Genomic DNA, 25,214 nt, shown 5'->3' on the forward strand with positions numbered 1-25,214 from the left:
CCAGCAGCACCAAAAAGAAGAGCTAAGAAAAACATTTAGAGAAAGGAATCCTGAGGGGAACAATTAAGGAACTTACAAAAATAAAATACATTACACAAAACAAAACATCTACTATTGGGTTGGCCAGAAAGTTCATTCAAGTTTTTCTGTATGTGTGGAAAACCTGAACAAAATTTTTGGCCAAGCCAATATAATCAAAAGGGTACTGCATGGAATATAAACTAGGAATAGAAAACCACACACAGAGAAAAGGAACAAAGAACCTCACAGAAGTCTTTTAAATCAAAAAGACAGAATTCAAGGGGTGATTAGAAGAAAAAATCAACAGATGAGCTGGAAAATAAAATTGAGAAACTCAGAATGAGAGTACATGGATTAAAAAAAACTGTGAGAGACACAAAGAGCCAATCCAAGAGGTACAACATTGGAGTAATTAAACACCCCCTCAAAAGAGAGAACAGAAAAAAAAGAAGGGAGAAGCTATTAAATAATAGAATTCCCCAGAAGAGAAGACACGTCTTAAGACTGAAAGGGCTCAGTGAGTGCTCAATATAACCAACCAGTAAAAGACCCACATTTACACATTTCCTCATGAAATTCCAAAACAAATATAAAAAGGAGACCCTGAACAGGAAAAACAGGTCACCCACAGAGGATTGATAACCAAACCCGCTTCTAGTCAGCAACAGAGGACGTTAGAAGACAATACAATTATGCCTTCACAGTTTTAAAGAAACTTATTTTCAGCCCAGAATTCTACACTCAGGCTAACTACAAACAAAGGTATAATAAAGACAGTTTTAGACATGACTCAGAAAGTTTACTTCCCACATATCCTTTCTAAAGAACTTATCTCGGGATATACCCCAGTAAAATTATGACATAAATCAGCACAGTGGAAGACCTAGGATCCTAAGAACAGTGATTACAACATAGAAGAATGGAGGCAAGCCCTTGGAAGACAGCTGTGCAGCAGCCTAGAGAGTCATTTGGTCATAAATGGGATTCCACACAATAAAGAAATAACAGATATGGGAAAAGTGAGGCTACAGCAAAGGCATATTAGGCCCAAAAAAGAGCAATTAGAAACTCCCTGAAAACTAAAAAGCAAGACAGAAAAGACAAATGTCACAAAAAAAGCTAAATTTCAAATAAGAAGCAAGCTTATATGTACCCTAATTATAAGAAATTGGAATATGAGAAAATATGTAGTCATTATTGATCTTACAGTCTTGAGAGACAAGGGAGTCATGACCCTGGCCCTGGAGAGAAGAAAATGTAATCCTAGCACACAGATTGGCTCTGCACTAAATATAGAATGATATTTTAGGGAGTACTGAAAATAGAGAGGCCCTTCATCTTAGGCCAGAATTAACTTTGATATGGTTGGTCTCAAGACATAAATTTCAGGACCCTATGAGAAAGACTGGCCCAAAGTGCTTTACTCTCCTATTTTCTATAACTGTGGCACAAAATGATAGCCAGTTCCTCCCTGCTATCAAGGGCTTCCCTTGTGGCTCAGCTGGTAAAGAATCTGCCGGAAATGCGGGAGACCTGGGTTTGATCCCTGGGTTGGGAAGATCCCCTGGAAAAGGGAAGGCTACCCACTGCAGGATTCTGGCCTGAAGAATTCCATGGACTACAGTCCACGGGGTCGCAGAGTCTGACACTACTGAGCGACTTTCACTTTCAGTTCCTACCTGCAGTGCTCTCCCTGAAGATGAAAACTGTTTTCATTATTCAAATGGTCTAGAACTCCAAAACTAGCTCAGTTCACTTGGATTTGAGGGGCAGATAACAGAATTAATGTCTACTCCCTAGAGCTGAGCATAACCAGGTACCCATTTCAAAAATGACAGTATATTGACTGCTTAGGGTAGACACTGTGAGTCATAGTCATCTCAAATCATAACTCTGTTATTTAACTACAGATACCAAAGGCTAGGCTTTAAATCATTAGTCGTTAGTAAAAATATTAAAAGGTAAGCAAACATGATTTCTAAGAAAAAGAAACTTTTTACAGCAAAAGTGTAAATATCACACATTCTCTTCCTGACCGGCAGAAATAGGGCTTAGCTTGTAGAAAGGGGGAAATCCTTGCAATAATTTGCTCAATAACAAGAGGCATCTGTCCCAGTCTGTTAATTCTACCCACTTTCCTGATAAGGGGAAGGAACTTCATGTTGTAGTCAAAGGATCACAGCTTTGTAAGGGAGATTTTTAAAAATTTTTTTCAATTTAGTTTTTTTTAACACTAAAGACATTTTGTATTGGGGTATATCCGATTAACAATGCTGTGATCCTTTCAGGTGAACAGTGAAGAGACTCAGCCATATATATAGGGAGAATTTTTCTTTATGGAAGAATTAACAAATCATAATAATCATTTCGGTTTTCTGAAATATGTTCCAGAAAAATCTGAACGAAGATTTTTGACAACTGAATATAATACTACTTATAGTTTTCATCCTTTCAGTTCAGTTCAGTCGCTCAGTCGTGTCCGACTCTTTGCGACCCCATGAATCACAGCACGCCAGGCCTCCCTGTCCATCACCAACTCCTGGAGTTCACTCAGACTCATGTCCATCGAGTCGGTGATGCCATCCAGCCATCTCATTCTCTGTCGTCCCCTTCTCCTCCCGCCCCCAATCCCTTCCAGCATCAGACTCTTTTCCAGTGAGTCAACTCGTCACATGAGGTGGCCAAAGTATTGCAGTTTCAGCTTTAGCATCAGTCCTTCCAATGAACACCCAGGATTGATCTCCTTTAGAATGGACTGGTTGGATCTCCTTGCAGTACAAGGGACTCTCAAGAGTCTTCTCCAGCACCACAGCTCAAAAGCATCAATTCTACGGCGATCAGCTTTCTTCACAGTCCAACTCTCACATCCATACATGACCATGGGAAAAACCATAGCCTTGACTAGACGGACCTTTGTTGGCAAAATAATGTCTCTGCTTTTTAATATGCTATCCAGGTTGGTCATAACTTTCCTTCCAAGGAGTAAGCGTCTTTTAATTTCCTGGCTGCAATCAGCATCTACAATGATTTTGGAGCCCCAAAAAATAAAGTCTGACACTGTTTCCACTGTTTCCCCATCTATTTCCCACGAAGTGATGGGACCAAATGCCATGATCTTCGTTTTCTGAATGTTGAGCTTCAAGCCAACCTTTTCACTCTCCTCTTTCACTTTCATCAAGAGGCTTTTGAGTTCCTCTTCACTTTCGGCCATTAGGTGGTGTCATCTGCATATCTGAGGTTATTGATATTTCTCCCGGCAATCTTGATTCCAGCTTGTACTTCTTCCAACCCAGCATTCCTCGTGATGTACTCTGCATATAAGTTAAATAACCAGGGTGACAATATACAACCTTGACGTACTCCTTTTCCTATTTGGAACCAGTCTATTGTTCCATGTCCAGGTCTAACTGTTGCTTCCTGACCTGCATACAGGTTTCTCAAGAGGCAGGTCAGGTGGTCTGGTATTCCCATCTCTTTCAGAATTTTCCACAGTTTATTGTGATCCACACAGTCAAAGGCTTTGGCATAGTCAATGAAGCAGAAATAGATGTTTTTCTGGAACTCTCTTGCTTTCTCCATGATCCAGCGGATGTTGGCAATTTGATCTCTGGTTCCTCTGCCTTTTCTAAAACCTGCTTGAACATCTGGGAGTTCACGGTTCACATATTGCTGAAGCCTAGCTTGGAGAATTTTGAGCATGACTTTACTAGTGTGCGAGATTTGTGCAATTGTGCGGTAGTTTGAGCATTCTTTGGCATTCCCTCTGTTTGGGATTGGAATGAAAACTGACCTTTTCCAGTCCTGTGGCCGCTGCTGAGTTTTCCAAATTTGCTGACATATTGAGTGCAGCACTTTCACAGCATCATCTTTCAGGATTTGAAACAGCTCAAATGGAATTCCATCACCTCCACTAGCTTTGTTCGTAGTGATGCTCTCTAAGGCCCACTTGACTTCACATTCCAAGATGTCTGGCTTCAGGTGAGTGATCACGCCATCATGATTATCTTCATCATGAAGATCTTTTTTGTACAGTTCTTCTGTGTATTCTTGCCACCTCATCTTAATATCTTCTGCTTCTGTTAGGTCCATACCATTTCTGTCCTTTATTGAGCCCATTATGCATGAAATGTTCCCTTGATAGCTCTAATTTTCTTGAAAAGATCTCTTGTATTTCCTATTCTGTTGTTTTCCTCTATTTCTTTGCATTGATCACTGAGGAAGGCTTTCTTATCTCTCCTTGGCTCAGATCATGAACTCCTTATTGCCAAATTCAGACTTAAATTGAAGAAAGTAGGGAAAACCACTAGACCATTCAGATATGACCTAAATCAAATCCCTTATTTGTAATCCCTTATTACAGTGGAAGTAAGAAATAGATTTAAGGGTCTAGATCTGATAGATAGAGTGCCTGATGAACTCTGGACGGAGGTTCGTGACATTGTACAGGAGACAGGGACCAAGACCATCCCCATGGAAAAGAAATGCAAAAAAGCAAAATGGCTGTCTGAGGAGGCCTTACAAATAGCTGTGAAAAGAAGAGAAGTGAAAAGCAAAGGAGAAAAGGAAAGATATAAGCATCTGAATGCAGAGTTCCAAAGAATAGCAAGGAGAGATAAGAAAGCCTTTCATCCTTTAGATTCAACTTATTTGGAGATTTGGTTACTGTCATTGGACAAAATATAGGTTATCAACTTTTGACAATGTAAAAGTGTTGCTGACAGAAATTGAGAAAAAAAACATGAAAAATGAAACAGGTTCTAATCCCCATCTTAAAAAGTGGGGGAGTAGACAGACTATCAAAAGTGGATGAAATGAGAAAGAGTTGTCATTATCTGAAGTTACTAAATTAAGCAATAGAAGAAGCAAAATTAAAAATCAAACGCTGGCAGAGAATGAGAACTACAGTGTGAAAGTGAAGCTGCTCTGTCGTGTCTGACTCTTTGCGACCCCACGGACTCACCAGGCTCCTCCATCCATGGGGTTTTCCAGGCAATAGTACTGGAGTGGGGTGCCATTGCCTTCTCCAGGGGATCTTCCTCACCCAGGGATCGAACCCGGGTCTCCTGCATTGTAGAAAGACGCTTTACCATCTGAGCCACCAGGGAACCGTAGTGTAAGAAAGCTAAATAGCCCTTCTTAAAAGTAGAAAGTCAGTAGATATTATCTAAAGTTACTAAATCAACAAACAGAGGTAAAAGTCTATTATTTAGAGCAGCAGCCCCAAAACATTTTTTAATGTAGCATGCTCTCAGGAAAATATATTAGGGAAAAAAATCCCTAACAATTGTATACTTATTTATATTCTATAAAAATCATGGTCATATTAATCTATGACAGGTATATTTTAACTCACAATAATAGAAATTAAAAAATAGCAACAAGAGATAAGAAAGCCTTCCACTATGATCAGTGCAAAGAAACAAAGAAAAAACAATAGAAGACTAGAAATCTCTTCAAGGAAAGACTAGAGATCTCTTCAAGGAAATTAGAGATACCAAAGGAACATTTCATGCAAAGATGGGCACAATAAAGGACAGAAATGGTATGGACTAACAGAAGCAGAAGATATTAAGAAGAGGTGGCAAGAACACAGAAGAACTATACAAAAAATATCTTCGCCACCCAGATAATCACGATGGTGTGATCACTCACCTAGAGCCAGACATCCTGGAATGTGAAGTCAAGTGGGCCTTAGGAAGCATCACTATGAATAAAGCTAGTGGAGGTGATGGAATTCCAGTTGAGCTATTTCACATCCTAAAAGATGATGCTGTGAAAGTGCTGCACTCAATATGCCAGCAAATTTGGAAAACTCAGCAGTGGCCATAGGACTGGAAAAGGTCAGTTTTCATTCCAATCCCTAAGAAAGGCATTGCCTAAGAATGCTCAAAGTACCACAGAATTGCACTCATCTCACACGCTGGTAAAGTAATGCTCAAAATTCTCCAAGTCAGGCTTCAACAGTATGTGAAGCGTGAACTTCCAGATGTTCAAGCTGGATTTAGAAAAGGCAGAGAAACCAGATTCAAATTGCCAACATCCATTGGATAATCGAAAAAGCAAGAGAGTTCCAGAAAAATATCTACTTCTGCTTTATTGACTACAACAAAGACTCTGACTGTGTGGCTCACAACAAACTGTGGAAAATTCTTAAACAGATAGGAATACCAGACCATCTGACTTGTCACTTGAGAAATCAAGAAGCAAAAGTTAGAACTGGACATGGAACAACAGACAAAGGAGTACGTCAAGGCTGTATATTGTCATCCTGCTTATTTAACGTATATGCAGAATGCATCATGAGAAACACTGGGTTGGATGAAACACAAGCTGGAATCAAGACTGCCGGGAGGAATATCAATAACCTCAGATATGCAGATGACACCACCCTTATGGTAGAAAGTGAAGAGGAACTAAAGAGATTCTTGATGAAAGTGAAAGAGGAGAGTGAAAAAGTTGGTTTAAAGCTCAACATTCAGAAAACTAAGATCATGGCATCTAGTCCCATCACTTCATGGGAAATAGATGGGGAAACAGTGGAAACAGTGGTAGACCTTCTTTTCTTGGGCTCCAAAATCACTGTAGATGGTTACTGCAGCCATGAAATTAAGAGATGCTTACTCCTTGGAAGAAAAGTTATGACCAACCCAGACAGCACACTAAAACCAGAGACATTACTTTGCCAGCAAAGGTCCATCTAGTCAAAGCTACGGTTTTCCCAGTGGTCATGTATGGATGTGAGAGCTGGACTATAAGCAAAGCTGAGCGCTGAAGAATTGATGCTTTTGAACTGTGGTGTTGGAGAAGACTCTTGAGAGTCCCGTGGATTGCAAGGAGATCCAACCAGTCCATCCTAAAGGAAATCAGTCCTGAATATTCATTGGAAGGACTGATACTGAAGCTGAAACTCCAATACTTTGGCCACCTGATGCAAAGAACTGACTCATTTGAAAAGACCCTGATGCTGGGAAAGATTGAAGAAGATTGGGGAAGAGAAGGGGACGACAGAGAATGAGATTGTTGGATGGCATCACTGACTCAATGGACACGAGTTTGTGTAAACTCCAGGAGTTGGTGACAGACAGGGAGGCCTGGCGCGCTGCAGTCCACAGGGTCGCAAAGAGTCGGACATGACTGAGAGACTGAACTGAAGAATAATTTTGAATTGATTTTTACTGGGGGAAATGCTTATTATAATAATAAACCAAAAACAGGAAATCATCAGCTATTCTGTCAAAAAATATTTTAAGATATAAAAAGTATATAAGAATAAACACAATTTTAAGTAATTTCTTCCAGGACACAAATTCAGCATTATAAGTACCTCCTAGGGTGTGGGGTGTATGCAGTTCCCTTTAGACACACTGCTCTAGAAGTTAGAAGTGTGGTCACCAGGAAATCCAAAAAGATAAGTGATTCAAAGAGGCTACCTTCTGAGAGTAGAGCTCGGGGTAAGAAGTGGAAGGGGAAACATGACTTGCATCATAAGCTCACCTATGTTTACACACGTTTGTGTGGATTCAGTCATTCAACAAACATTTTCTGAACATCTGCTTTGGGCTAGGCACAAAAGATAAAGAGAGGAAACTGACATCTCCATCTCAGGGAGATCACGGTCTGGGGTTCAGAAGAAAGAAATAAAAAGCACTGATGACAATTCAATATCATAAGTTCTGTAAGAGAAGTGTCTGCCAGATATCAGGTACTCACATTGCGGGGCACAAAAAAGGTTGCCGTGTGAGGTTTTGGGAGAAATTTCTGAAAGCTCACTTCCTCTCTGAGTTCAAACCTAAAGGACAAGTAGAAAACTGAGAATAAACCAGGTAAAGAGGGATGCAGGGAAATTTAGGAAGGGCATTCTAGGGCAAAGAGGAGGAAATGGTGGGGTAGACAGGTGACATGTGGAGGAGAGCAAGATGTGTCAGAATTGCTAGAGTAAACAGTTCATGAGATGGTGGTGGCCGGAATGAAATGGCAAGCCAGGAAGGGACCAGAAAAAAGGGCTCAGAACTCTGCTTAGCTCACTGAAAGTGAAAGTCGCTCGGTAGTGTCTGACTCTTTGCGACCTCATGGACTATACAGTCCATGGAATGCTCTGCACCAGAATACTGGAGGGGGTAGTCTATCCCTTCTCCAGGGGATCTTTCCGACCCAGGAATTGAACTGGGGTCTCCTGCATTGCAGGCGGATACATTACCAACTGAGTTATCAGGGAAGCCAGTGAAGGTAATGGTCCACTGAAGTCAATGGTAAATCACAGAAGGACTTCACTGGTAGGAGGGGGATTAGATCAGACTGGCATTTTGGAAGAGACTGATCTGGAAGGAAAGTGGGGGGGTGGATCCTATAGGAGTAAAGGTGGCAGGAAGGCCCTTCTGGAGGCTATTATGGTGGGCCTAATGAGACAAAAGGAGAGAATCAGGGTACTGGCAGGAAACAAATGGCCAACAGGTATATGAAAAGGTACTATCACTAATCATCAGAGAAATGCAAATCAAGAGCACAATGAACTATCACTTCATACCCGTTAGAATGGCTATCATCAGACAAGAGACAACTATGTTGGTGAGGATGTGGAGAAAAAGGAACCCTTGTGCACTGCTGGTGGGAATGTAAACTGGCTTAATCACTATGGAAAATATGGAGGTTCTGCAAAAACTAAAAACAGAACCACCAGCATTCCTACTTCTGGGTATATAGCCAAAGGAAATGAAAATAGGATCTCAAAGAGATAGCTCCACTCTTGTGTTCAGTGCCGCATTATTCATAATAGCCATGACATGGAAATAACCTCAGTATCCAAAGTGTCCACTGGAGGATAAATGGATAAGAAAACACGGCAGACGTGCAAACATACACACACACACTGGAAACTTATTCAGCCATGAGAAAGAAATACTGCCATTTGCAACACAGATGAACCCTGAGGGCATTATTCTAAGTGAAATAAGCCAGACAGAAAGACAAATACTGCATAATATCATTTATACATAGAATCTAAAAAAAATTTTAAGTCAAACTCATAGAAACAGATAGTAGAATAATGGCTACCAGAGGCTGAGAGGTGGGGAAAATAGAGAGGGATCAGTAAAAGGCCAGTAAAAACCTTAAACTGCACAATGAATAAGGTCTGAGGATCTAAGGTAAAACATGGTGACTACAGTTGATAACACTGTGTATTTAAAAAAAAGAAAGACGATGCAATCAAAAGCTATTTAGGAGATTCCCTAGTGGAATTGTTGAGGGATTAAACATGAGGATAAGGAGAGAGGAAGAGTCTAGAAGGACTTGGGTATATTTATCTCCTGAGTAACTGGAGGGTATCACTAACTGAAATGAGTAAAGAAGCAATTTGGGGCCAGGGCTCTAGCTTGGGACATGTTGAACATGAAGCACTAACTAGAGGTAGATATCAAACAAGCAGCGGGATGCAAATCAGAAGTTTGAGGTGGGGACGTGTGGGCTGATGATACACAGTCGAGACCCATCACTATTTGGGTTGTCGTGGAAGCCATGTGAAGGGACACAAGGAGACTACAAAGTGAGAAGCTGAGAAGGTTGGAATCCTGAGGACAACAGGGCCTAAAGAAAAGACTAGATTAAAAGGAAAGGGAGAATATCAGGACAAGAAGAAAGGAAAGTTAGAGAAGCAAAGAGGTAGTGAGTGGGCAAAGAAGCGCAGCTGACATGACAGAACATCTGATCCTGACTGAATAGGGAAAGGAGGGAAGCCAGAGGAGGTTGGCAGATTGGAAGACAAGGGGGTGGCAGAGCCTGTTATAATGACAATGGCGAAGATGATATGATGGAGGTGGTAAAGAGTAAACAGTAAGAATGTGAAACAGCAGTGTGAGCTTAGCGTGAGCCATTGGAGTTCAATATCTCAAGAGTGATTACAGAATATTTCTCAATATGTGTACTATACTGTATCATCCTGAGTACTATATGCTCAGGATAAAGGACAAGACTGGAGTAATAAGTAGGCTCTGCCTTCACTGGGTATGAATTTAGTTATACTGGGTCAGATGTGACTGAAAATCTAATAAGCTGATATTACAAAACAAGCATTTTTTTCTTTAAGGAGTAAAGAACAACTGTTAGGTAATAAACAGAAAGACATAGGTTACATTTTTAAAATTTATTTTTAATTGGAGGATAATTGCTTTACAATATTGTATTGGCTTCTGCTATACAACAACGTGAATCAGCCATAAGTATACATATGTCCCCTCCCCCGTGTACCTCCCCCCACCTCACCCACCCCTCTAGGTTGTCACAGAATATTGCATTGAGCTCCCAGTGTTATACAGCAACTTTCTATTAGCTATCTATTCTACATACGGTAATATATTAAGTTACATTTTAAAGAACCTTTTCTTAGAGTTCATAAAGTGATACTTTTCTACTTTTTAGCTTGTACAAGGCTACAAAAGATTTAATAGTATCTATTGTAAAAACAAGTATTGCCACATGTGGTTGTTCAGTAGCTATTTATATTTTCCTTCCTTTAATAAGTATCCAAGATTCCTCTCAAAGTAATTGCTGGAATGATAAATACAATGGTAACTCATAAAATTTCTTATGGCAACATCTTAAAACCTAATAGTAATGGAAGGAAAACAAAATACTTTAGGAAACGATTGATTTTTTTTTAAACTGTCAGAATTTTCAGTTGTGTTTTCTATGTTAGACAGAATTCTAAGTCTCCCAAGGTTTCCACCCCCTGATTACTTAATCAGCACTAATCTAGATACTGCTGTAAAGAGACTTAAAGTAGAGATAGTATCTTGAATTATCAGGTGAACCCAATGTAATCATATGAACCCTTAAAGGCAGCAGTCAGAGATATGAGGCAGAGAAAGGTAGAAAAAGGCTGAGGCAGAAGAGGAAGTCAGAGAGATTGAAAACATGCAAAGGCCTCCACCCACCGTTGCTGGCTTTGAAGATGGAGAAAGGAAGCCATGAGCCGATTAATGTAGGCAGCCTTTTGAAACCGAGAACAACCCACAGTCAACAGCCAGCAAGGAAATGGAGCCCTCAATCCTACCACAGCATGCAACTGAATTCTGAAAACAATCTCTAAGAGCCTAGAAGTCAATTCTTTACCAGAGCTCCAGCAAGAAACTCAACTCTGTGTGTGTGTGTGTTAGTCGTTTAGTCATGTCTGACCCCATGTCTGACTGTAATGTAGCTGGCCAGGCTCCTCTGTCCATGGAATTCTCCAGGCAAGAATACTGGAGTGGATTACCATTCCCTTCTCCAGGGAATCTTCCCCACCCAGGGATCAAACCCAGGTCTCCTGTATTGCAGGCAGATTCTTTACCATCTGAGCTACCAGGGAAGCCCTCCGTTCCGTCACTCAGTCGTGTCCAACTCTATGCGACCCCATGGACTGTAGCCTACCAGGCTTCTCCGTCCATGGGATTCTCCAGGCAAGAATACTGGAGTGGGTTACTGTTTCCTTCTCCAGGGGATCTTCACGACCCAGGGATCGAACCCAGGTCTCCCGCATTGGAGGCAGACGCTTTAACCTCTGAGCCACCAGGGAAGCCCTAGTGAGGGCTTGATTTTCAGCCTGGAGCAGAGAACCAGCTGGGTCACACGGTGCTGGGGCATCTAACCTTCAAAAGTGTGAGGTACAAGTACTAATAAATGCATGTTGTTTTAAGATGCTAAATCTGTGGCAATTTGTTATAGGACCACTGGAAAACTAACACGCTTTCTTCAATCACTGACTTCAAACATGCTCTATCAAATCTCATTTTCTTAACCCTTAATGTAACTTTGGATAGAGTTCATTCATTTCTGGTCAGATGCAATTATTATGAAGTCCAGTCTAATTTATTTTCTCCCAACATTTTATTTCGTGTGTGTGTGTGTTTGTGCTCAGTCATGTCTGACTCTTTGAGACCCTATGGCCTGTAGCTCACCAGGCTCCTCTGTCCATGGAATTTTCCAGGCAAGAATACTGGAATGGGTTGTAATTACCTACTCCAGGGGATCTTCCTGACCCAGAGATCAAACCCGTGTCTCTTGTTATTTTGGAAATGTAACCTTTTATTTTGCAAGTGCTTAAATCTTCAGAAAATTTAGGAGAAAAGTGCAAAGAATATCCTCATACCTATGCCTCTACTAATCAATTGCTAACAGTGTCCAATAATTGTTTGCTTTCTCACTCTCTCTAAACATTTGAACATCACTCCCTCTTTCTCCTTCTCCTTCTTAGGAAAGGAAGGGTAGTACTGCTTACAATAACATAACCCTGCTGAATAAACATCATTCTGAAACAATAAATCAAAAAGAAACTTTTTCAGGACTTCCCTGGTGGTACAATGATTAAGAATCCGACTTGCAATTCAGGGGATTAAGTTTCCACCCCTAGTTGGAGAACTAAGATCCCACATGCTATGGGGCAACTAAACCCAAGCACCACAATTACTGAGCCTGCTTGCCTCAGCTAGAGTCCATGCACTGCAACCAAGATCCTGCATGCCAAAACTATTAAATCTGATGCAGCCAAATAAATTAATTAAATTAAATAAAGCCTTAAAAAAAAGAGAAGAAACCTTTTCTAAACAAGACATGCAAATGGTCAAGAAGCACATGAAAAGATTCTCAACATCATTAATCATCAGGGAAATGCAAATCCAAACCACAATGAGACATTACTTCAAACCCGTTAGGATGGCTGGCCCAGTAAACAAACAAACAAAAAACAAAATAACAAATGCTGACAAGGATGTGGGAAAAACTGGAGTCCTTGTGCATTGTTGATGGGAATATAAAATGATATAGCCACTATATAAAATTGTACAGACGTTCCTCAAAATTTTTAAATCAGAAGTGCCCAGTGACGTGGCAATCCCACTTCTGGGTATATATACAAAAGAATTGAAAGAATATCTCAAAGAGATATTATGTTAGCACTCCCATGTTCCCTAAGGCATTATTTACAATAGCCAAGAAGTGGAAGTAACCCAAATGTCCATCAACTGATGAGTGGATAAAAAAGGTGGTATACACATACAGTGGAATAGTATTCAACCTTTGAAAACAAAGATATCCTATCATACACTACCAGATGAATAAATCTTGAGGATATTCAAGTAAAATAAGCCAGTCACACACACACAAAAAATACTGCATGACTCTACTTACACAAATCTAAAGAAGTCAAACACATAGAAAAAGAAAGTAGAATGTGGTTACCTGGATGGTGTGGAGGGGAAAAAGGGGAGCTCTTATTCAATAGGCACAGAATTTCAGTTTTGCAAGATTACAAGTTCTACAGATGTGTTGCCGAAAAATGTGCATATGTTAACAGTACTGTACTATAATCTTAAAAATGGTTGAGATGGTAAACTTTGTGCTGTGTGTTTTTGACCACAATAAAAAAACAAAAGGAAAAAAAAATCCACAACACCATGATCATCCCTAAAACAGATATTATTTAATTTCACTAAATAATCATCAAAAAAATCCCCTACTATTTCTAAAGAAAAATTCATTGACTAGTATTTTGGGTCTTTTAAACACATTCATTTTGCAGTATTCTGGTTTTTCTAAACCCATATGCATTGTAGATTAAAGGGTTTTAAAGAAAAATTATTCACAAAATATTTAAATGTCTAGAACTAAATATGTTAAAAATGTGTAACATTTATCGTTCCAGTCAGTGTCAAAAGATGGTATTTAACAGAATAGTATAGTATTGTTTTTCAAAGCAACTTTAAGGAATGAAACATTAAAATGAAAACTGTAAAAAAAGAAAACTTCTATAAAGAATACAAAACATTAAGATGAAAAGCTGAGGTACTGGGACGATAACAATGAAGAAACCCTTTTACTGCCTGAAAGTGTGTGACTATGAAATCTGCCTGAGAATTCACCATTTCTTTGAGTTTATTATAGTGACTAATAATAATATCAAAAGGCTGCATTATAATTCTACGCTTGAATTTAAGACATTATGGGATGCATATGCTCCCTGTATATTCACTAGTTTTAGAAAGTTAATCATAGTTATGGAGATTCAGTTTCAGGCAAAGGCAAAAGTTTAACCCTGTAAAGCAGGTATAAAAGATCTGATGAACCACACCACCTACAGTCCTTCTCCCTTGGGAGAATAGGAAACAATACTTGCTTTTATAACCCTTAGATTTAAAATAATCCTGGGAGTTGAAAATGAGCAAGAAGCCATATTATTCTTACTCCAGTATTTGTAAACATTGTCACTATTATCAACTAAACCATATCAGGAACCCTACAAGACACAAAATTCTGCAAAAATATACACATGAAGTCAAAAAAGAACCAAATCATCGACAGCAGTCACGTTTGAAGACTATTACTAATGTGTAAATCAAGGAGCCAGGTAGGTATCAGAAATGTTAAAGTGCTGACATCCTCATTAGAACATGCCATTTATCCATCCATTCATAACAGCCCTACTGAACACATTGAAACTGCAAGTTATTTTTAAGAGGCTACCTTAAGAAATTTAAAATTTTTGCAATTTAAAGGACTTGAAAAACCTTCAGAAGTACCCAAGTATCTCAGACTTCAAATGCATTAACATTCCAGCAGCCTTTTATATGTAATAGGGCACTAGGCAGAATGACTGGAATGGAAAATGTGTCTAACCTAAGTATAGAGAATTAGCTTAAGTTGTCTTAACTTTCATTCTTCCAGGACTTAATGACAGTGAGAAGAAGGAAGGTATTATAAAGTAAAACCAATGAATTACAGGGCTGTTGTGTTATCAGTCCCACTCAGGCTATGAGCAAACGCTAAACAAAGTGGATCCTAATTTGTAGAAAACACACTGCTAAAAAGAGACAAACACAGGCGTCAACTTGGGTCATCATGCAGGCCCCAAAGAGTACCATCACAATGGTGTGTGGAAGAAAAACACTGCCTAAAAATGGTCCAAACTAGTGAACATGAACACACCTACAGATCCTGTTCTCAGAGGCAGGATTCTACTCTGTTCAATGTGCCACAACATATACCTAGTCCGTTCCGTTCCGTTCTGTCGCTCAGTCGTGACCGACTCTTTGAAATACTAATTCTCAGGTAAGCTTTCAACAAAATAGCCAGGAAGGATAGAACTTAATGTGCTCTGGGAATGCTGCCTTGTCCTGAGCTGCTGTTTGCTCAGGTAAATGCTGGTGAGCTATATCTACTTCAAGCAGATCACAAGCCCTCTTGGTTCACAGAGAGGCCGCACAGGCAAACAGTGTGCCTGCACCAGTCCTCTGGACGAAGTACTCTCTACACCAAAAAGCCGGCATGGGTGGAATCTATAATAAGCAGCAGTGAGAAGGACCACATCAATGGGATAAACTGAATTTCGTTTTTTACAGATTTATTGAGATATAATTCACATACCATACAATTTATTCATTTAAAGTATACAATTCAGTGGATCTTAGTATATTCACAGAGTTGTGCACAGCATCAATTTTAGAATATTTCCTTTACCCCAAAAGAAACTTCATATCCATTTCCCCACAACCCTCCCAGGCCTAGGCAAGAACTAATCTATCTGCTGTCTTTATAGATTTGCCTTTGCTAGTTACTTCATATAAATAGAACCCCAGAATATGTGGTCTTTTATGAGTGGCTTCATATTTAATGGTTTCAAGGTTCATCCATGCTATAACATAAATCAATTCTTCATTCCTCTTTATTGTTGAACAATATTCTACTACATGGATATATACCATTATCAGTTTTTCTCTTCACAAGCAGAAGAATCTCCTTTCCTACATAAACAAGACTGTAAAAAGTAATTAGGTCCCCACATTAGTCCATAAATGCCTACTTAAGCCATATTATAGCTGAAAACATCAATTGCATAATACTACAGTTTCTAGAAAGTGTTGGTTGCTCAGTCATGTCCGGCTCTGCAACCCAATGGACTGTAGGCTCCTCTGTCCATGGAATTCTCCAGGCAAGAATACTGGAGTCGGTTTCCATCTCCTACTCCTGAGGATCTTCCCAACCCAGGCGTCAAACACAGGTTTCCTACTTTGCAGGTGGACTCTACCATTTGAGCCACCAGTGAAGTTCACTGTTTCTAGAAACATTTTACAGTTTCTAGAAACATTATCAATTATCACAGTGACATTTGGATTAAAGAAAATACTGAGAATGAAGCTCCTTTATAGGTAATTGCTTAAAACTTTTTCCTGTAAACTGCAGTAGGAAGAGAAACTTGCAAGTCCTAAGACCTGAACACCTCAGAACAGAACTACTTGTGGACTCCACCCACTTGAAGATGGAACAGCAAAACTGCAAGCATACAAAGTTGGTCTCTGAAACTTTCCTCTCTTCTTGCTGGGCCCTTTACCTTGTCCCCCTATCTTTTAAATTTAATTCCTTCAGTGCTCTTCACCCCTAACCCTATCTCCAAACAAAACAAAATCTTTTATATATCTGTTAACTAATTACAGCTTTACTTTAAACTAAAATATTACATTTACATGAAAATGTTACTTACACCAGACATTTTCTAAGACTTTCTCCCAAAACCTGAAATGAGAATTAAGTTTTCCTTCAAAGAACTTCTGGTAGGAATCAGCTGGTAAGGGGAGAGTTTTTCGTTTTGTTTGTACCAAGACACCCTCTCATATCACAGTAAATCCATCCCATGGCAAATCAAATCTAGTCACTCTCTCAGAATAATGCATAAGTAGGAGAATGAGAGAAAGTAAGAAACTGCTGTTAATTTTGTTAAGGCATGATAATGGTATTATGATTATGTCAAAAATTTCTGTTAGAAATTCATACTGAGGCATTTAAATAAAATTTTGTGATATATGGGATCTGTTTCAAAATATTTTAGTTGGAAAAAGGACACAGGGGAAGGGAGATGAAACAAAATACTAATAATTGTTGAGGGCAAGTGATAGGTACCTGAGAGTACATTATTCTTTTCTGCTTTATGTATGTATAAAAATTTCTATAGTAAAATACTTTTTAAAAAGAGAGAAACTGTTCTCTTCCTCTCAGGCAGTCTTTTCTCCCTTCACTTTTTATTCATAGCACTTTTATTTCTAAGGTTATTTGATTAATGTTTGTCTCCTTGACTAGACTTTAAGCTCCATGAGGGTCACAAGGGTGTTTATTTAGCTTCTGTAGAATCCCAACCCCCTCACAGAGTTTCTGGCATGTGAAAGGCATTGACAAATATTTACTAAGTAAATGATGAAGTCAGTAAAATTAAGCCATATCATGCCCCTAGATCAATAAAGGCTCAACAAATAAAAGGGGGGATGATAGAAAGTCAGGGACCTTTGGTTGAAAGAATTGAACATATTTACCTACATGTAAATTTACCATTTAAGTTCACATGCTTTTCTATTAAAAACGCAGTTAAGATGTCACAAAATAGACTTAACTTCATCTAGCTGAGTTCCAGAAAAACATCTACTTCTGCTTTATTGACTATGCCAAAGCCTTTGACTGTGTGGAAAACTAAGAGATGGGAATACCAGACCACCTTACCTGCCGCCTGAGAAATCTGTATGCAGGTCAAGAAGCAACAGTTAGAACTGGACATGGAACAACAGACTGGTTCCAAATAGGAAAAGGAGAACATCAAGGCTGTCTATTGTTACCCTGCTTATTTAACTTATATGCAGAATACATCATGAGAGACGCTGGGCTGGATGAAGCACAAGCTGGAATCAAGATTGCCGGGAGAAATATCAATAACCTCAGATGTGCAGACGACACCACCCTTATGGCAGAAAGCGAAGAAAAACTAGAGCCTCTTGATGAAAGTGAAAGAGGAGAGTGAAAAAGTTGGGTTAAAACTCAACATTCAGAAAACTAAGCTCATGGCATCCAGTCCCATCACTTCATGGCAAATAGATGGGGAAACGATGGAAACAGTGACAGATTTTTATTTTGGGGAGCCCTGAATTCACTGCAAATGATGACTGCAGCCACGAAATTAAAAGACGCTTGCTCCTTGAAAGAAAACTATGATCAACCTAGACAGCATATTAAAAAGCAGATACAGTACTTTTCTGACAAAGGTCCGTCTAGTCAAGACTATGGTTTTTCCAGTAGTCATGTATGGATGTGAGAGTTGGACTGTAAAGAAAGCTGAGTGCTGAAGAATTGATGCTTTTGGATTGTGGTGTTGAAGAAGACTCTTGAGAGTCTCTTGGACTGGAAGGAGATCCAAGGAGGTCCATCCTAAAGGAAACCAGTCCTGAATATCCATTGGAAGGACTAATGTTGAAGTTGAAACTCCAATACTTTGGCTACCTGATGCGAAGGACTGACTCATTTGAAAAGAACCTGATGCTAGGAAAGATTGAAGGCGGGAGAAGGGGATGACAGAGGATGAGATGGTTGGAAGGCATCACCGATTCGATGGACCTGAGTTTGAGTAAGCTCTGGGAGTTGGGGATGGACAGGGAAGACTGGTATGCTGCAGTCCATGGGGTCACAAAGATTCGGACATGACTGAGCGACTGAACTGAAACTGAGCTTATCCTCACTACATTCACGTGCTTACACAGCTAAGAACTACAATTTTTACTTTATGATATGGAAACTATAGAACCAGAAAGTTACAAAATTTTTTTCAAGGTCATAATGAACCAGATGCACAAATGAGCAAAACTCAGCTCTGTCCTCATGCCTCATGCTGTTCCCAAAGGAACATGATTTTAAAGAAAATCAGGGACTTCCCTGGCTGTCCAGTGTTTAAGACTCCATGCTCACAATGCTCAAAGCCTGGTCAGGGAACTAAGATCCTGCAAGCCACATGGCACTGCCAAAAAACAACAAAAATAAATAAAATAAAGTTTAAAAGATCATAAAAATTAAAAATGAAAGGAGTATTGTATATGTTAATTCAACTTTCAGTGACTGAGAAACTGAATAGATAGCTGTCTTAGATGAAAATATTTTTCTTTGACTTCACCCAAAACAATTTACAGGTTGAAGCACCTAGTGGAAGAAAAAAACAAAAAAAAGTGAGACCTCGCCAGGCTCCTCTGCCCATGGAATTCTCTAAGCAAGAATACTGGAGTGGGTAGCCATTCCCTTCTCCAGGGAATCCTCCCAATTCAGGGATCAAACCCAGGTTTCCCACACTGCAGGCATTCTTTACCTTCTGAGCCACCAGGGAAGCCCCGAACGGTAGAAGTAGTATTAAAAACAAAAGGCGAAGCATTTAAGCAATGGAGAACAGAAGAAGGCATGACACTGAGTAATGTGAAGGCCTTTTTATTCAGCAGGTTAAACTGAAAAGGTACGGTGAAGGACAACTAACAAGAAAATTCCTAAAGAGAATAAATACTAATACCAAGACAATGTTTACCAAAACACCAGTACTCCAGGTTCCCAAGTTCTAAAATTTATCACAAATATAATACTATAATCAACAAAGTTTTCTATTTAATCATTATTTTATATAGAAATAGCCTACTAATATATAACTATGCCCCCAAATCCTTTTGAAATGCTGAAGACCTGAGTTTACCTTAATTTGGTAATGGATAATGATGCACACATTCTGGAAGGCAGAATTACTAAATGTTTGCCATTAACAGAAGTCTAACTATTTGTAAAGCTAACCTTAACTCAGCCAATCTGAAAATTCTTACGCAATGGTGCCAAAAAAATGTCACAACCACATGCGTGGAGAACGTTGAGAACCAAATGAATCAAAGTCTAAAAGTGTGCCACAAAATCTAAAAAAAAAAAAAAGAGCTAGACAGTTTTAGTTAAGAAAAAAACATTTTAAATATCTCTAATTTTGAGAATAGAGCCTGGAAAGTGGTTTGTTTTCCTTTTTTTCCTCTTCACATAAAGGGTTACAAAGAGGTATCTGGCCTGGATTGAATTCTACACTGGGTTGCTCTTCTGTTACTCGTGGCACAATTACTACTGGTGGAGTTGCTACAAAGGCTCAGAACAATGTTTCACTCCTATACTCTTCATTTCATGACTGTCAATCAAGCTTCCAACTTGAAGTACATCACTCATTGCAGAGTAATGATTCACACACGCAATTTCCAAACAAAAATTAAAGATTTACTTGCCCCACGACGGTTTCTTCTCAACTTTTAAAATAATTGATAAAAGCACCACCTAAGTATGAATTCCCACCCCAAAATAATCTATCGATACCTTTAAGCATTTTAATGCAAGCAGTAAAGGAATACTGTCCTCTGAATGCAGACAGAACTGCTGACCCACGCGAAGAACTGATTTGTAGTTGTTTTTCCACTTGGGTGATGGATTTGCGCTCAGCTACTCATGGTGTCTACTAGTTCCCCCTAGTGACTAACAGTACATGAAAGCTGTAGTAGGGTTCGAAGACACAGACTGGCAGCGGAATAGAGGGTGGAACGGGAAATTATGAAAAATTAACACGAGAATAGTATACATGACATAACAGATTAGATTTGCATTGTCGGCGTATTCGTGATCCGCACAAGACATCGTCCCCTTCCTTTTAAAACGCAAACATCCATCCGCCTCGCTTGAGCCCTTGCTGCCGTTTAAATCACGGGTGTGATGGAGATCGAACCAAGTGGTTCAGCCCGAGGCACATGCCGCTTCACCAGGGTTTGAAGAAAACACTGATGTGACAATTTGTCATAATTTTCTAAAATATGGAGGAATGACACACCACCTTTCCTACCACCTACTGAGGACTCAGGACTGAGCCGAGAACCTCCCTGCGGGGCCCACCAGGGAGGGGGGAGGAGAGCAATGGACCAGGGAGAAGACCGCGGCACGTCCCGAGCCCAGACTGCGGAGCCCCAGACGCGAGGGGCGTGGGGTCGCACCCGGCTCACGTCCCGGGGCTCTCGGGATGCGAGGCGCCGAGGGCGAGCCCGGACCGGTCGGGACGCTGGGGGGCGGCGGGACAGCGCCGCGGTGGAGGCTGCGGCGCCCGGTCAGCGAGGGAGGGCGCGCCGCCAGGTGCCGGACGGCAGGGGGCGGCGGGGTTCGGGCGGGCGCCGACCCAGGGAGGGAGGAGGAAGGCGGGCAAGTCCCGCGCAGAGAGCGGACGCGCGGCGGGCTCGCCGCCGGCCTACCTGGAGGTAACAGGGCTTCCTTAGCCAGGCCCCCGGACAGAGACTCCTCGCCATGGTAATCACACATCGCCCCGCCGCGCCGCAGTCAGAGGCGGACCCGAGCGCCGGCGACCCGGCTCCCCGCCTTCCCCCGCCTCCCCGCCCCCAGCCCGGCCGGGCCCGCCCACTCCTCCGCCCCCGTCGCGGCGCGCGCCGCGCTCCCCCCGGCACCGCTGCGGCGACGGCGGCCGGCGGCCCGAGGCCCGGCCTCCTGCTCTGCTCGCCCGGCTGCCGCGGCTGTCAGAGCCGCCGCCGCCGGCTCCGCCATAAAGGGGAGTCGCGCCTCGCTCGGCCGACACAAATCCAACTGCGCCTCGCGCTTAAAGGGGAGGCGTGCGGAGGAAGGAGGGGGCGCCGCGGAGCCGGGGTGTCGCTTGCTCGGCTCCTGGAGGGGAGGGCCGGGGAGCCCAGCTCTCCGAGCACGCCGACCTAAGTGGCTGCTCCGGGCGACCCACTCCCGTGGCCGCGCGTCCCGCCACCCCGCCCGGCAGGTCTGACTTTCCGTTTGGACTCTGCTCCTTCAGCCCGGACGTGTCTGGGCGGGTTGCGTGGAAATTCAAGGAAAGCTGGGGCTCTTTCCCTGGGGACCGGCTTTTTCCTCCGTCGCGTACTGTGGCCCGTGCGGCCACGGGAGCAACCGACTGGCGCATCCCCTGAGCCAACGCAGACGGGGCTCCCCTCGATGAATGTAACCTGCCCCCACATCCAGCCTTAAACTCTTAGAGCCTTAAACTTGCTTTTCCTGATTACTTTTTAAAGTCTGACCTTTTTGGTTTGAATTGCTTTGCAACAGCTTTAGAGTTTTCCTGGCCCTACCCACGAACCTTGAGTCAAAAGAGAAAAAGACAAACATTACTAAATTAAATACAGTTCTGAAGTCAGGAGACCCGGGACGTGGCACAGCTACTCAGTTCAGCCTACATAACACAGGGTGTGGTGTCTTTCTTTTGACAGTGAAGTCCAAATAAGGGAAAAAAACAGCCATCCTAGCGGGAGAACAGCTGTTGATCCTAGTGACTTGTAAGAAGACGCATTTTTGCTTCTTTTTACCCCATAGGTTGCCACTTAGAACTCGGGCCTCTTGCTCTGATAAGAGGTTTCCTTAGGAGCAAAACTTGACTAACTCTCACTGTGGTTTTTACTTAAGCTTTGTTCTAGTGCTTTCCGTTTCTGAAGAATTGCGTTCTTGCCCGCCCCTCCCCCAACCCAAGCACAAACAGGTTTAAAACCTGTGTGGTATTTTATTGCTGCAAATAAACCCGTTTTTCATTGATCTTTCAGCTTGGGTGAAAAGATTTCAGTAATTTCTGGGTATGATAGTTCAGTTCAGTTCAGTTCATAAGTACTGGTTTAATTCGTTCTTTGATTCATTCAATAAACAAATATTAATTGAGGCCCTGGACATTGTTCTAGTTGATTGAATTATATACCTGACCAAAATACAAAACCCTCAGCCCTTGTGGATATTACATTCTAGAAGTGGGGGCAGCAGGCAATAAATAATACATAAGAAAATGAAATAGGATAATAAAGCCAATTGGGGATATGTTAAAAAAAAAAAAAAGAAAACCAATGGAGATGAGGAAGACTACAGGTAGAGTTGGTTAGGGGAGAAAGATCAGGAATTCGTATTGGACTTTTTTACATTCAAGATATTTATTGGAAATTCAAGTGGAGATCTTAAGTAGGCAGTTGTACATGGAACTGCAGTGTTAAGAAGGGTGGTCCAAGCTACCATGAGCAGCATAAGAGATATCAGCGTTTTTTTTTTAAAGATGAAAGTTATGTTTTATTCTGTGACCTTACTGAGGGCTACAGCCCAGGATATATAGGAGTTTTTGCCAGCTCAGTAGTATGATCTAAAAGTCATCAGAAAGTTAGATTTGTCCCAAAGCAGAGATATTAAATGATATTTAAAGTCACAAGGAAGTTAATGTAAACAGAAGAGAATGAAAGATGAAACCTTGTAACTTCAAGGCAGGAGAGTGGATGAGCCAGCAAAGGAGACTGAAAAGGAAAGCCAATGAAGTTGGTGAGCTGAGAGTGAGGTGCCTGGAAGTCAAGTGAATATAATATTATCAAGGAAGTGTTACTGCTTACATGTGAGTGAGGAAGTGAGGACTGAGAAATAACTACTGGATTTAGTACCATGGAGGCTATGGGAAATGGGAAAAAAAAACTTGAGTGGGTTTGAGAGAAAATTGAAGGAGAGAAATTGGAGATACTAATATTATAGGCAATTCTTTTTAGAAGTTCTCCTGCAGAAGGGAGCCCAAAAATGATCATGGGGAGCCTATCACCACAGTTAACTGGTGGTGGAAGTGGAGTCAAAAGTAGGTTGGCCAAAAATTGAAATATTTGTTTCAATGAGAATGATCTTGAAGAGAAGGAAATTTTTCAGAAGGAGCAAGAAGAGAGAATTACTAGAGTGGTGCCTTTGAAAGGGGAAAAGTTTATAATCTAGCACACAAATGGAAGGATTATCTATAGACAGGAGTACAGACTGTTCGTCTATGAAAACTGGAGGGAAGGTCATAGAAGCGGTGGTGAGAATCTATGGAAGTTCTCTTCTGATTGTTTTTTTTTTCAGAGACATGGGATGTAAGGTCATCAGGGAAGAGGAGATTCAGAAGAGTAACTGAAGGTGATGAGGAGAGAAGTGAAGATGTGAAATATTCATCCAGGAGAATGGAAAGATGAATACACTAGGAAAGAAAATATATCATACGCTTGCTGAGTGTCATTAAGGGCCCACTTGAGTTAGTCATGTATGGGTGTGAGAGTTGGACTATAAAGAAAGCTAAGCACCGAAGAATTGATGCTTTTGAACTGTGGTGTTGGAGAAGACTCTTGAGAGTCCCTTGGACTGCAAGGAGATCCAACCAGTCCATCCTAAAGGAGGTCAGTCCTGGGTGTTCATTGGAAGGATTGATGTTGAGGCTGAAACTCCAGTACTTTGGCCACCTCATGCAAAGAGTTGACTCACTGGAAAAGACTCTGATGCTGGGAAAGATTGAGGGCAGGAGGAGAAGGGGATGACAGAGGATGAGATGGCTGGATGGCATCACCGACTCAATGGACATGAGTTTGGGTGGACTCCGGAAGTTGGTGATGGACAGGGAGGCCTGGCATGCTGTGATTTATGGGGTTGCAAAGAATCGGACGTGACTGAGAGACTGAACTGAACTGAACTGAGTTCCTGGTCATAAATTTAAGTGGGATAAGTCAGTGTGTTTGTCCTTTCTTCCTCCAGCAGTAATTGACTGAGCCAGGATTCAGGCCTTAAGTAAGCTTAGAATTCTATGCAATTAGGTTTTACCAAAGAAATAAGAGCAAGGACAGAGGCACAAGGAAGTAAAAGATGTAAGGGAGTGAGTACGATTCACCACAGAGTTTTATGATGAAGGAAGAGTAGATATGGAGAGACTAAAGTCAGAAAAAATGTGGTTGGATCAGTGAATTGCAGGTCCTTTCAGGGCTGAGGAGTCCAACAACAAGAGGGAATGATCTGAAAATATAGGTGTAACGTAAAGGGTCTGGCTCCATTTTTTATATTTGATGACAGCTTTCAAACCCCACCACTTCTTTGCTTCCTGTGTCCCACATCTGGGAAAATTGATCAGAAAGCCCAGCTGCTCACTCCTGTGGTGCCCATGGTAAATTCAAAGTATACAAGAGCCTGTCCATGTGAAGGACGCTTGACCCTGCCCTCCCACACCCACTCCAAACACCATAAACCCTAAGAAAGTCTCTTCTCTCTGCCCCCTCAAGTCATATTCAGACCAGCTTGGAGACTGCCCTGCTCTCCTCAGAAAACTTCTCTACGTGTGTAATAAACTTTTTCATACTCTGAAAAAAGTTGGTACATGTGTAGCATCATCAGTCCCGACATCCCAAACAAAATACAGGTGGAGGAATCTATCTCAAGTCTGCAGAATGACCATAACAATGTATCAGTTTGAGTGGGATGCATGCAATAAAGATTATGGAGAAGTGAAGTGAATTTGACAATGCCAATGAATGACTAAGGAGTCTGGAATACAGCGTCATTGGAAGTGAGTCAAAGAGTAAATATCATGA

General features: G+C 41.2%; 1 protein-coding gene across 3 annotated transcripts in view; it reads right to left on the bottom strand.

The window, feature by feature from the left end:
* Nucleotides 1-21,223, bottom strand: part of DIPK1A (divergent protein kinase domain 1A) — a 126,447-nt gene extending 105,224 nt beyond the window's left edge. Inside the window, exons 1-2 of one of the 3 annotated variants that reach the window (XM_088835503.1) lie at nucleotides 21,096-21,181; nucleotides 4,982-5,084 (exon numbers count right to left, since the gene is read on the bottom strand). Coding sequence is in view for 1 of the 3 variants with exons in the window: in XM_055401355.2 (XP_055257330.1) it covers nucleotides 21,096-21,149 (54 nt within the window). In the remaining 2 variants the exon portion in view is untranslated. Of the gene's footprint in view, nucleotides 1-4,981; nucleotides 5,085-7,731; nucleotides 8,881-21,095 lie in introns of those variants that run through there. The other 2 variants (XM_055401355.2, XM_088835504.1) reach the window with 2 other exon arrangements.
* Between the last annotated feature and the right edge of the window lie 3,991 nt (nucleotides 21,224-25,214).

The sequence above is a fragment of the Moschus berezovskii genome, chromosome 4 (genome assembly GCF_049115385.1).
Source record: "Moschus berezovskii isolate FMDL1 chromosome 4, NW_MosBer_1.0, whole genome shotgun sequence".
NCBI classification, from domain to species: domain Eukaryota; kingdom Metazoa; phylum Chordata; class Mammalia; order Artiodactyla; family Moschidae; genus Moschus; species Moschus berezovskii.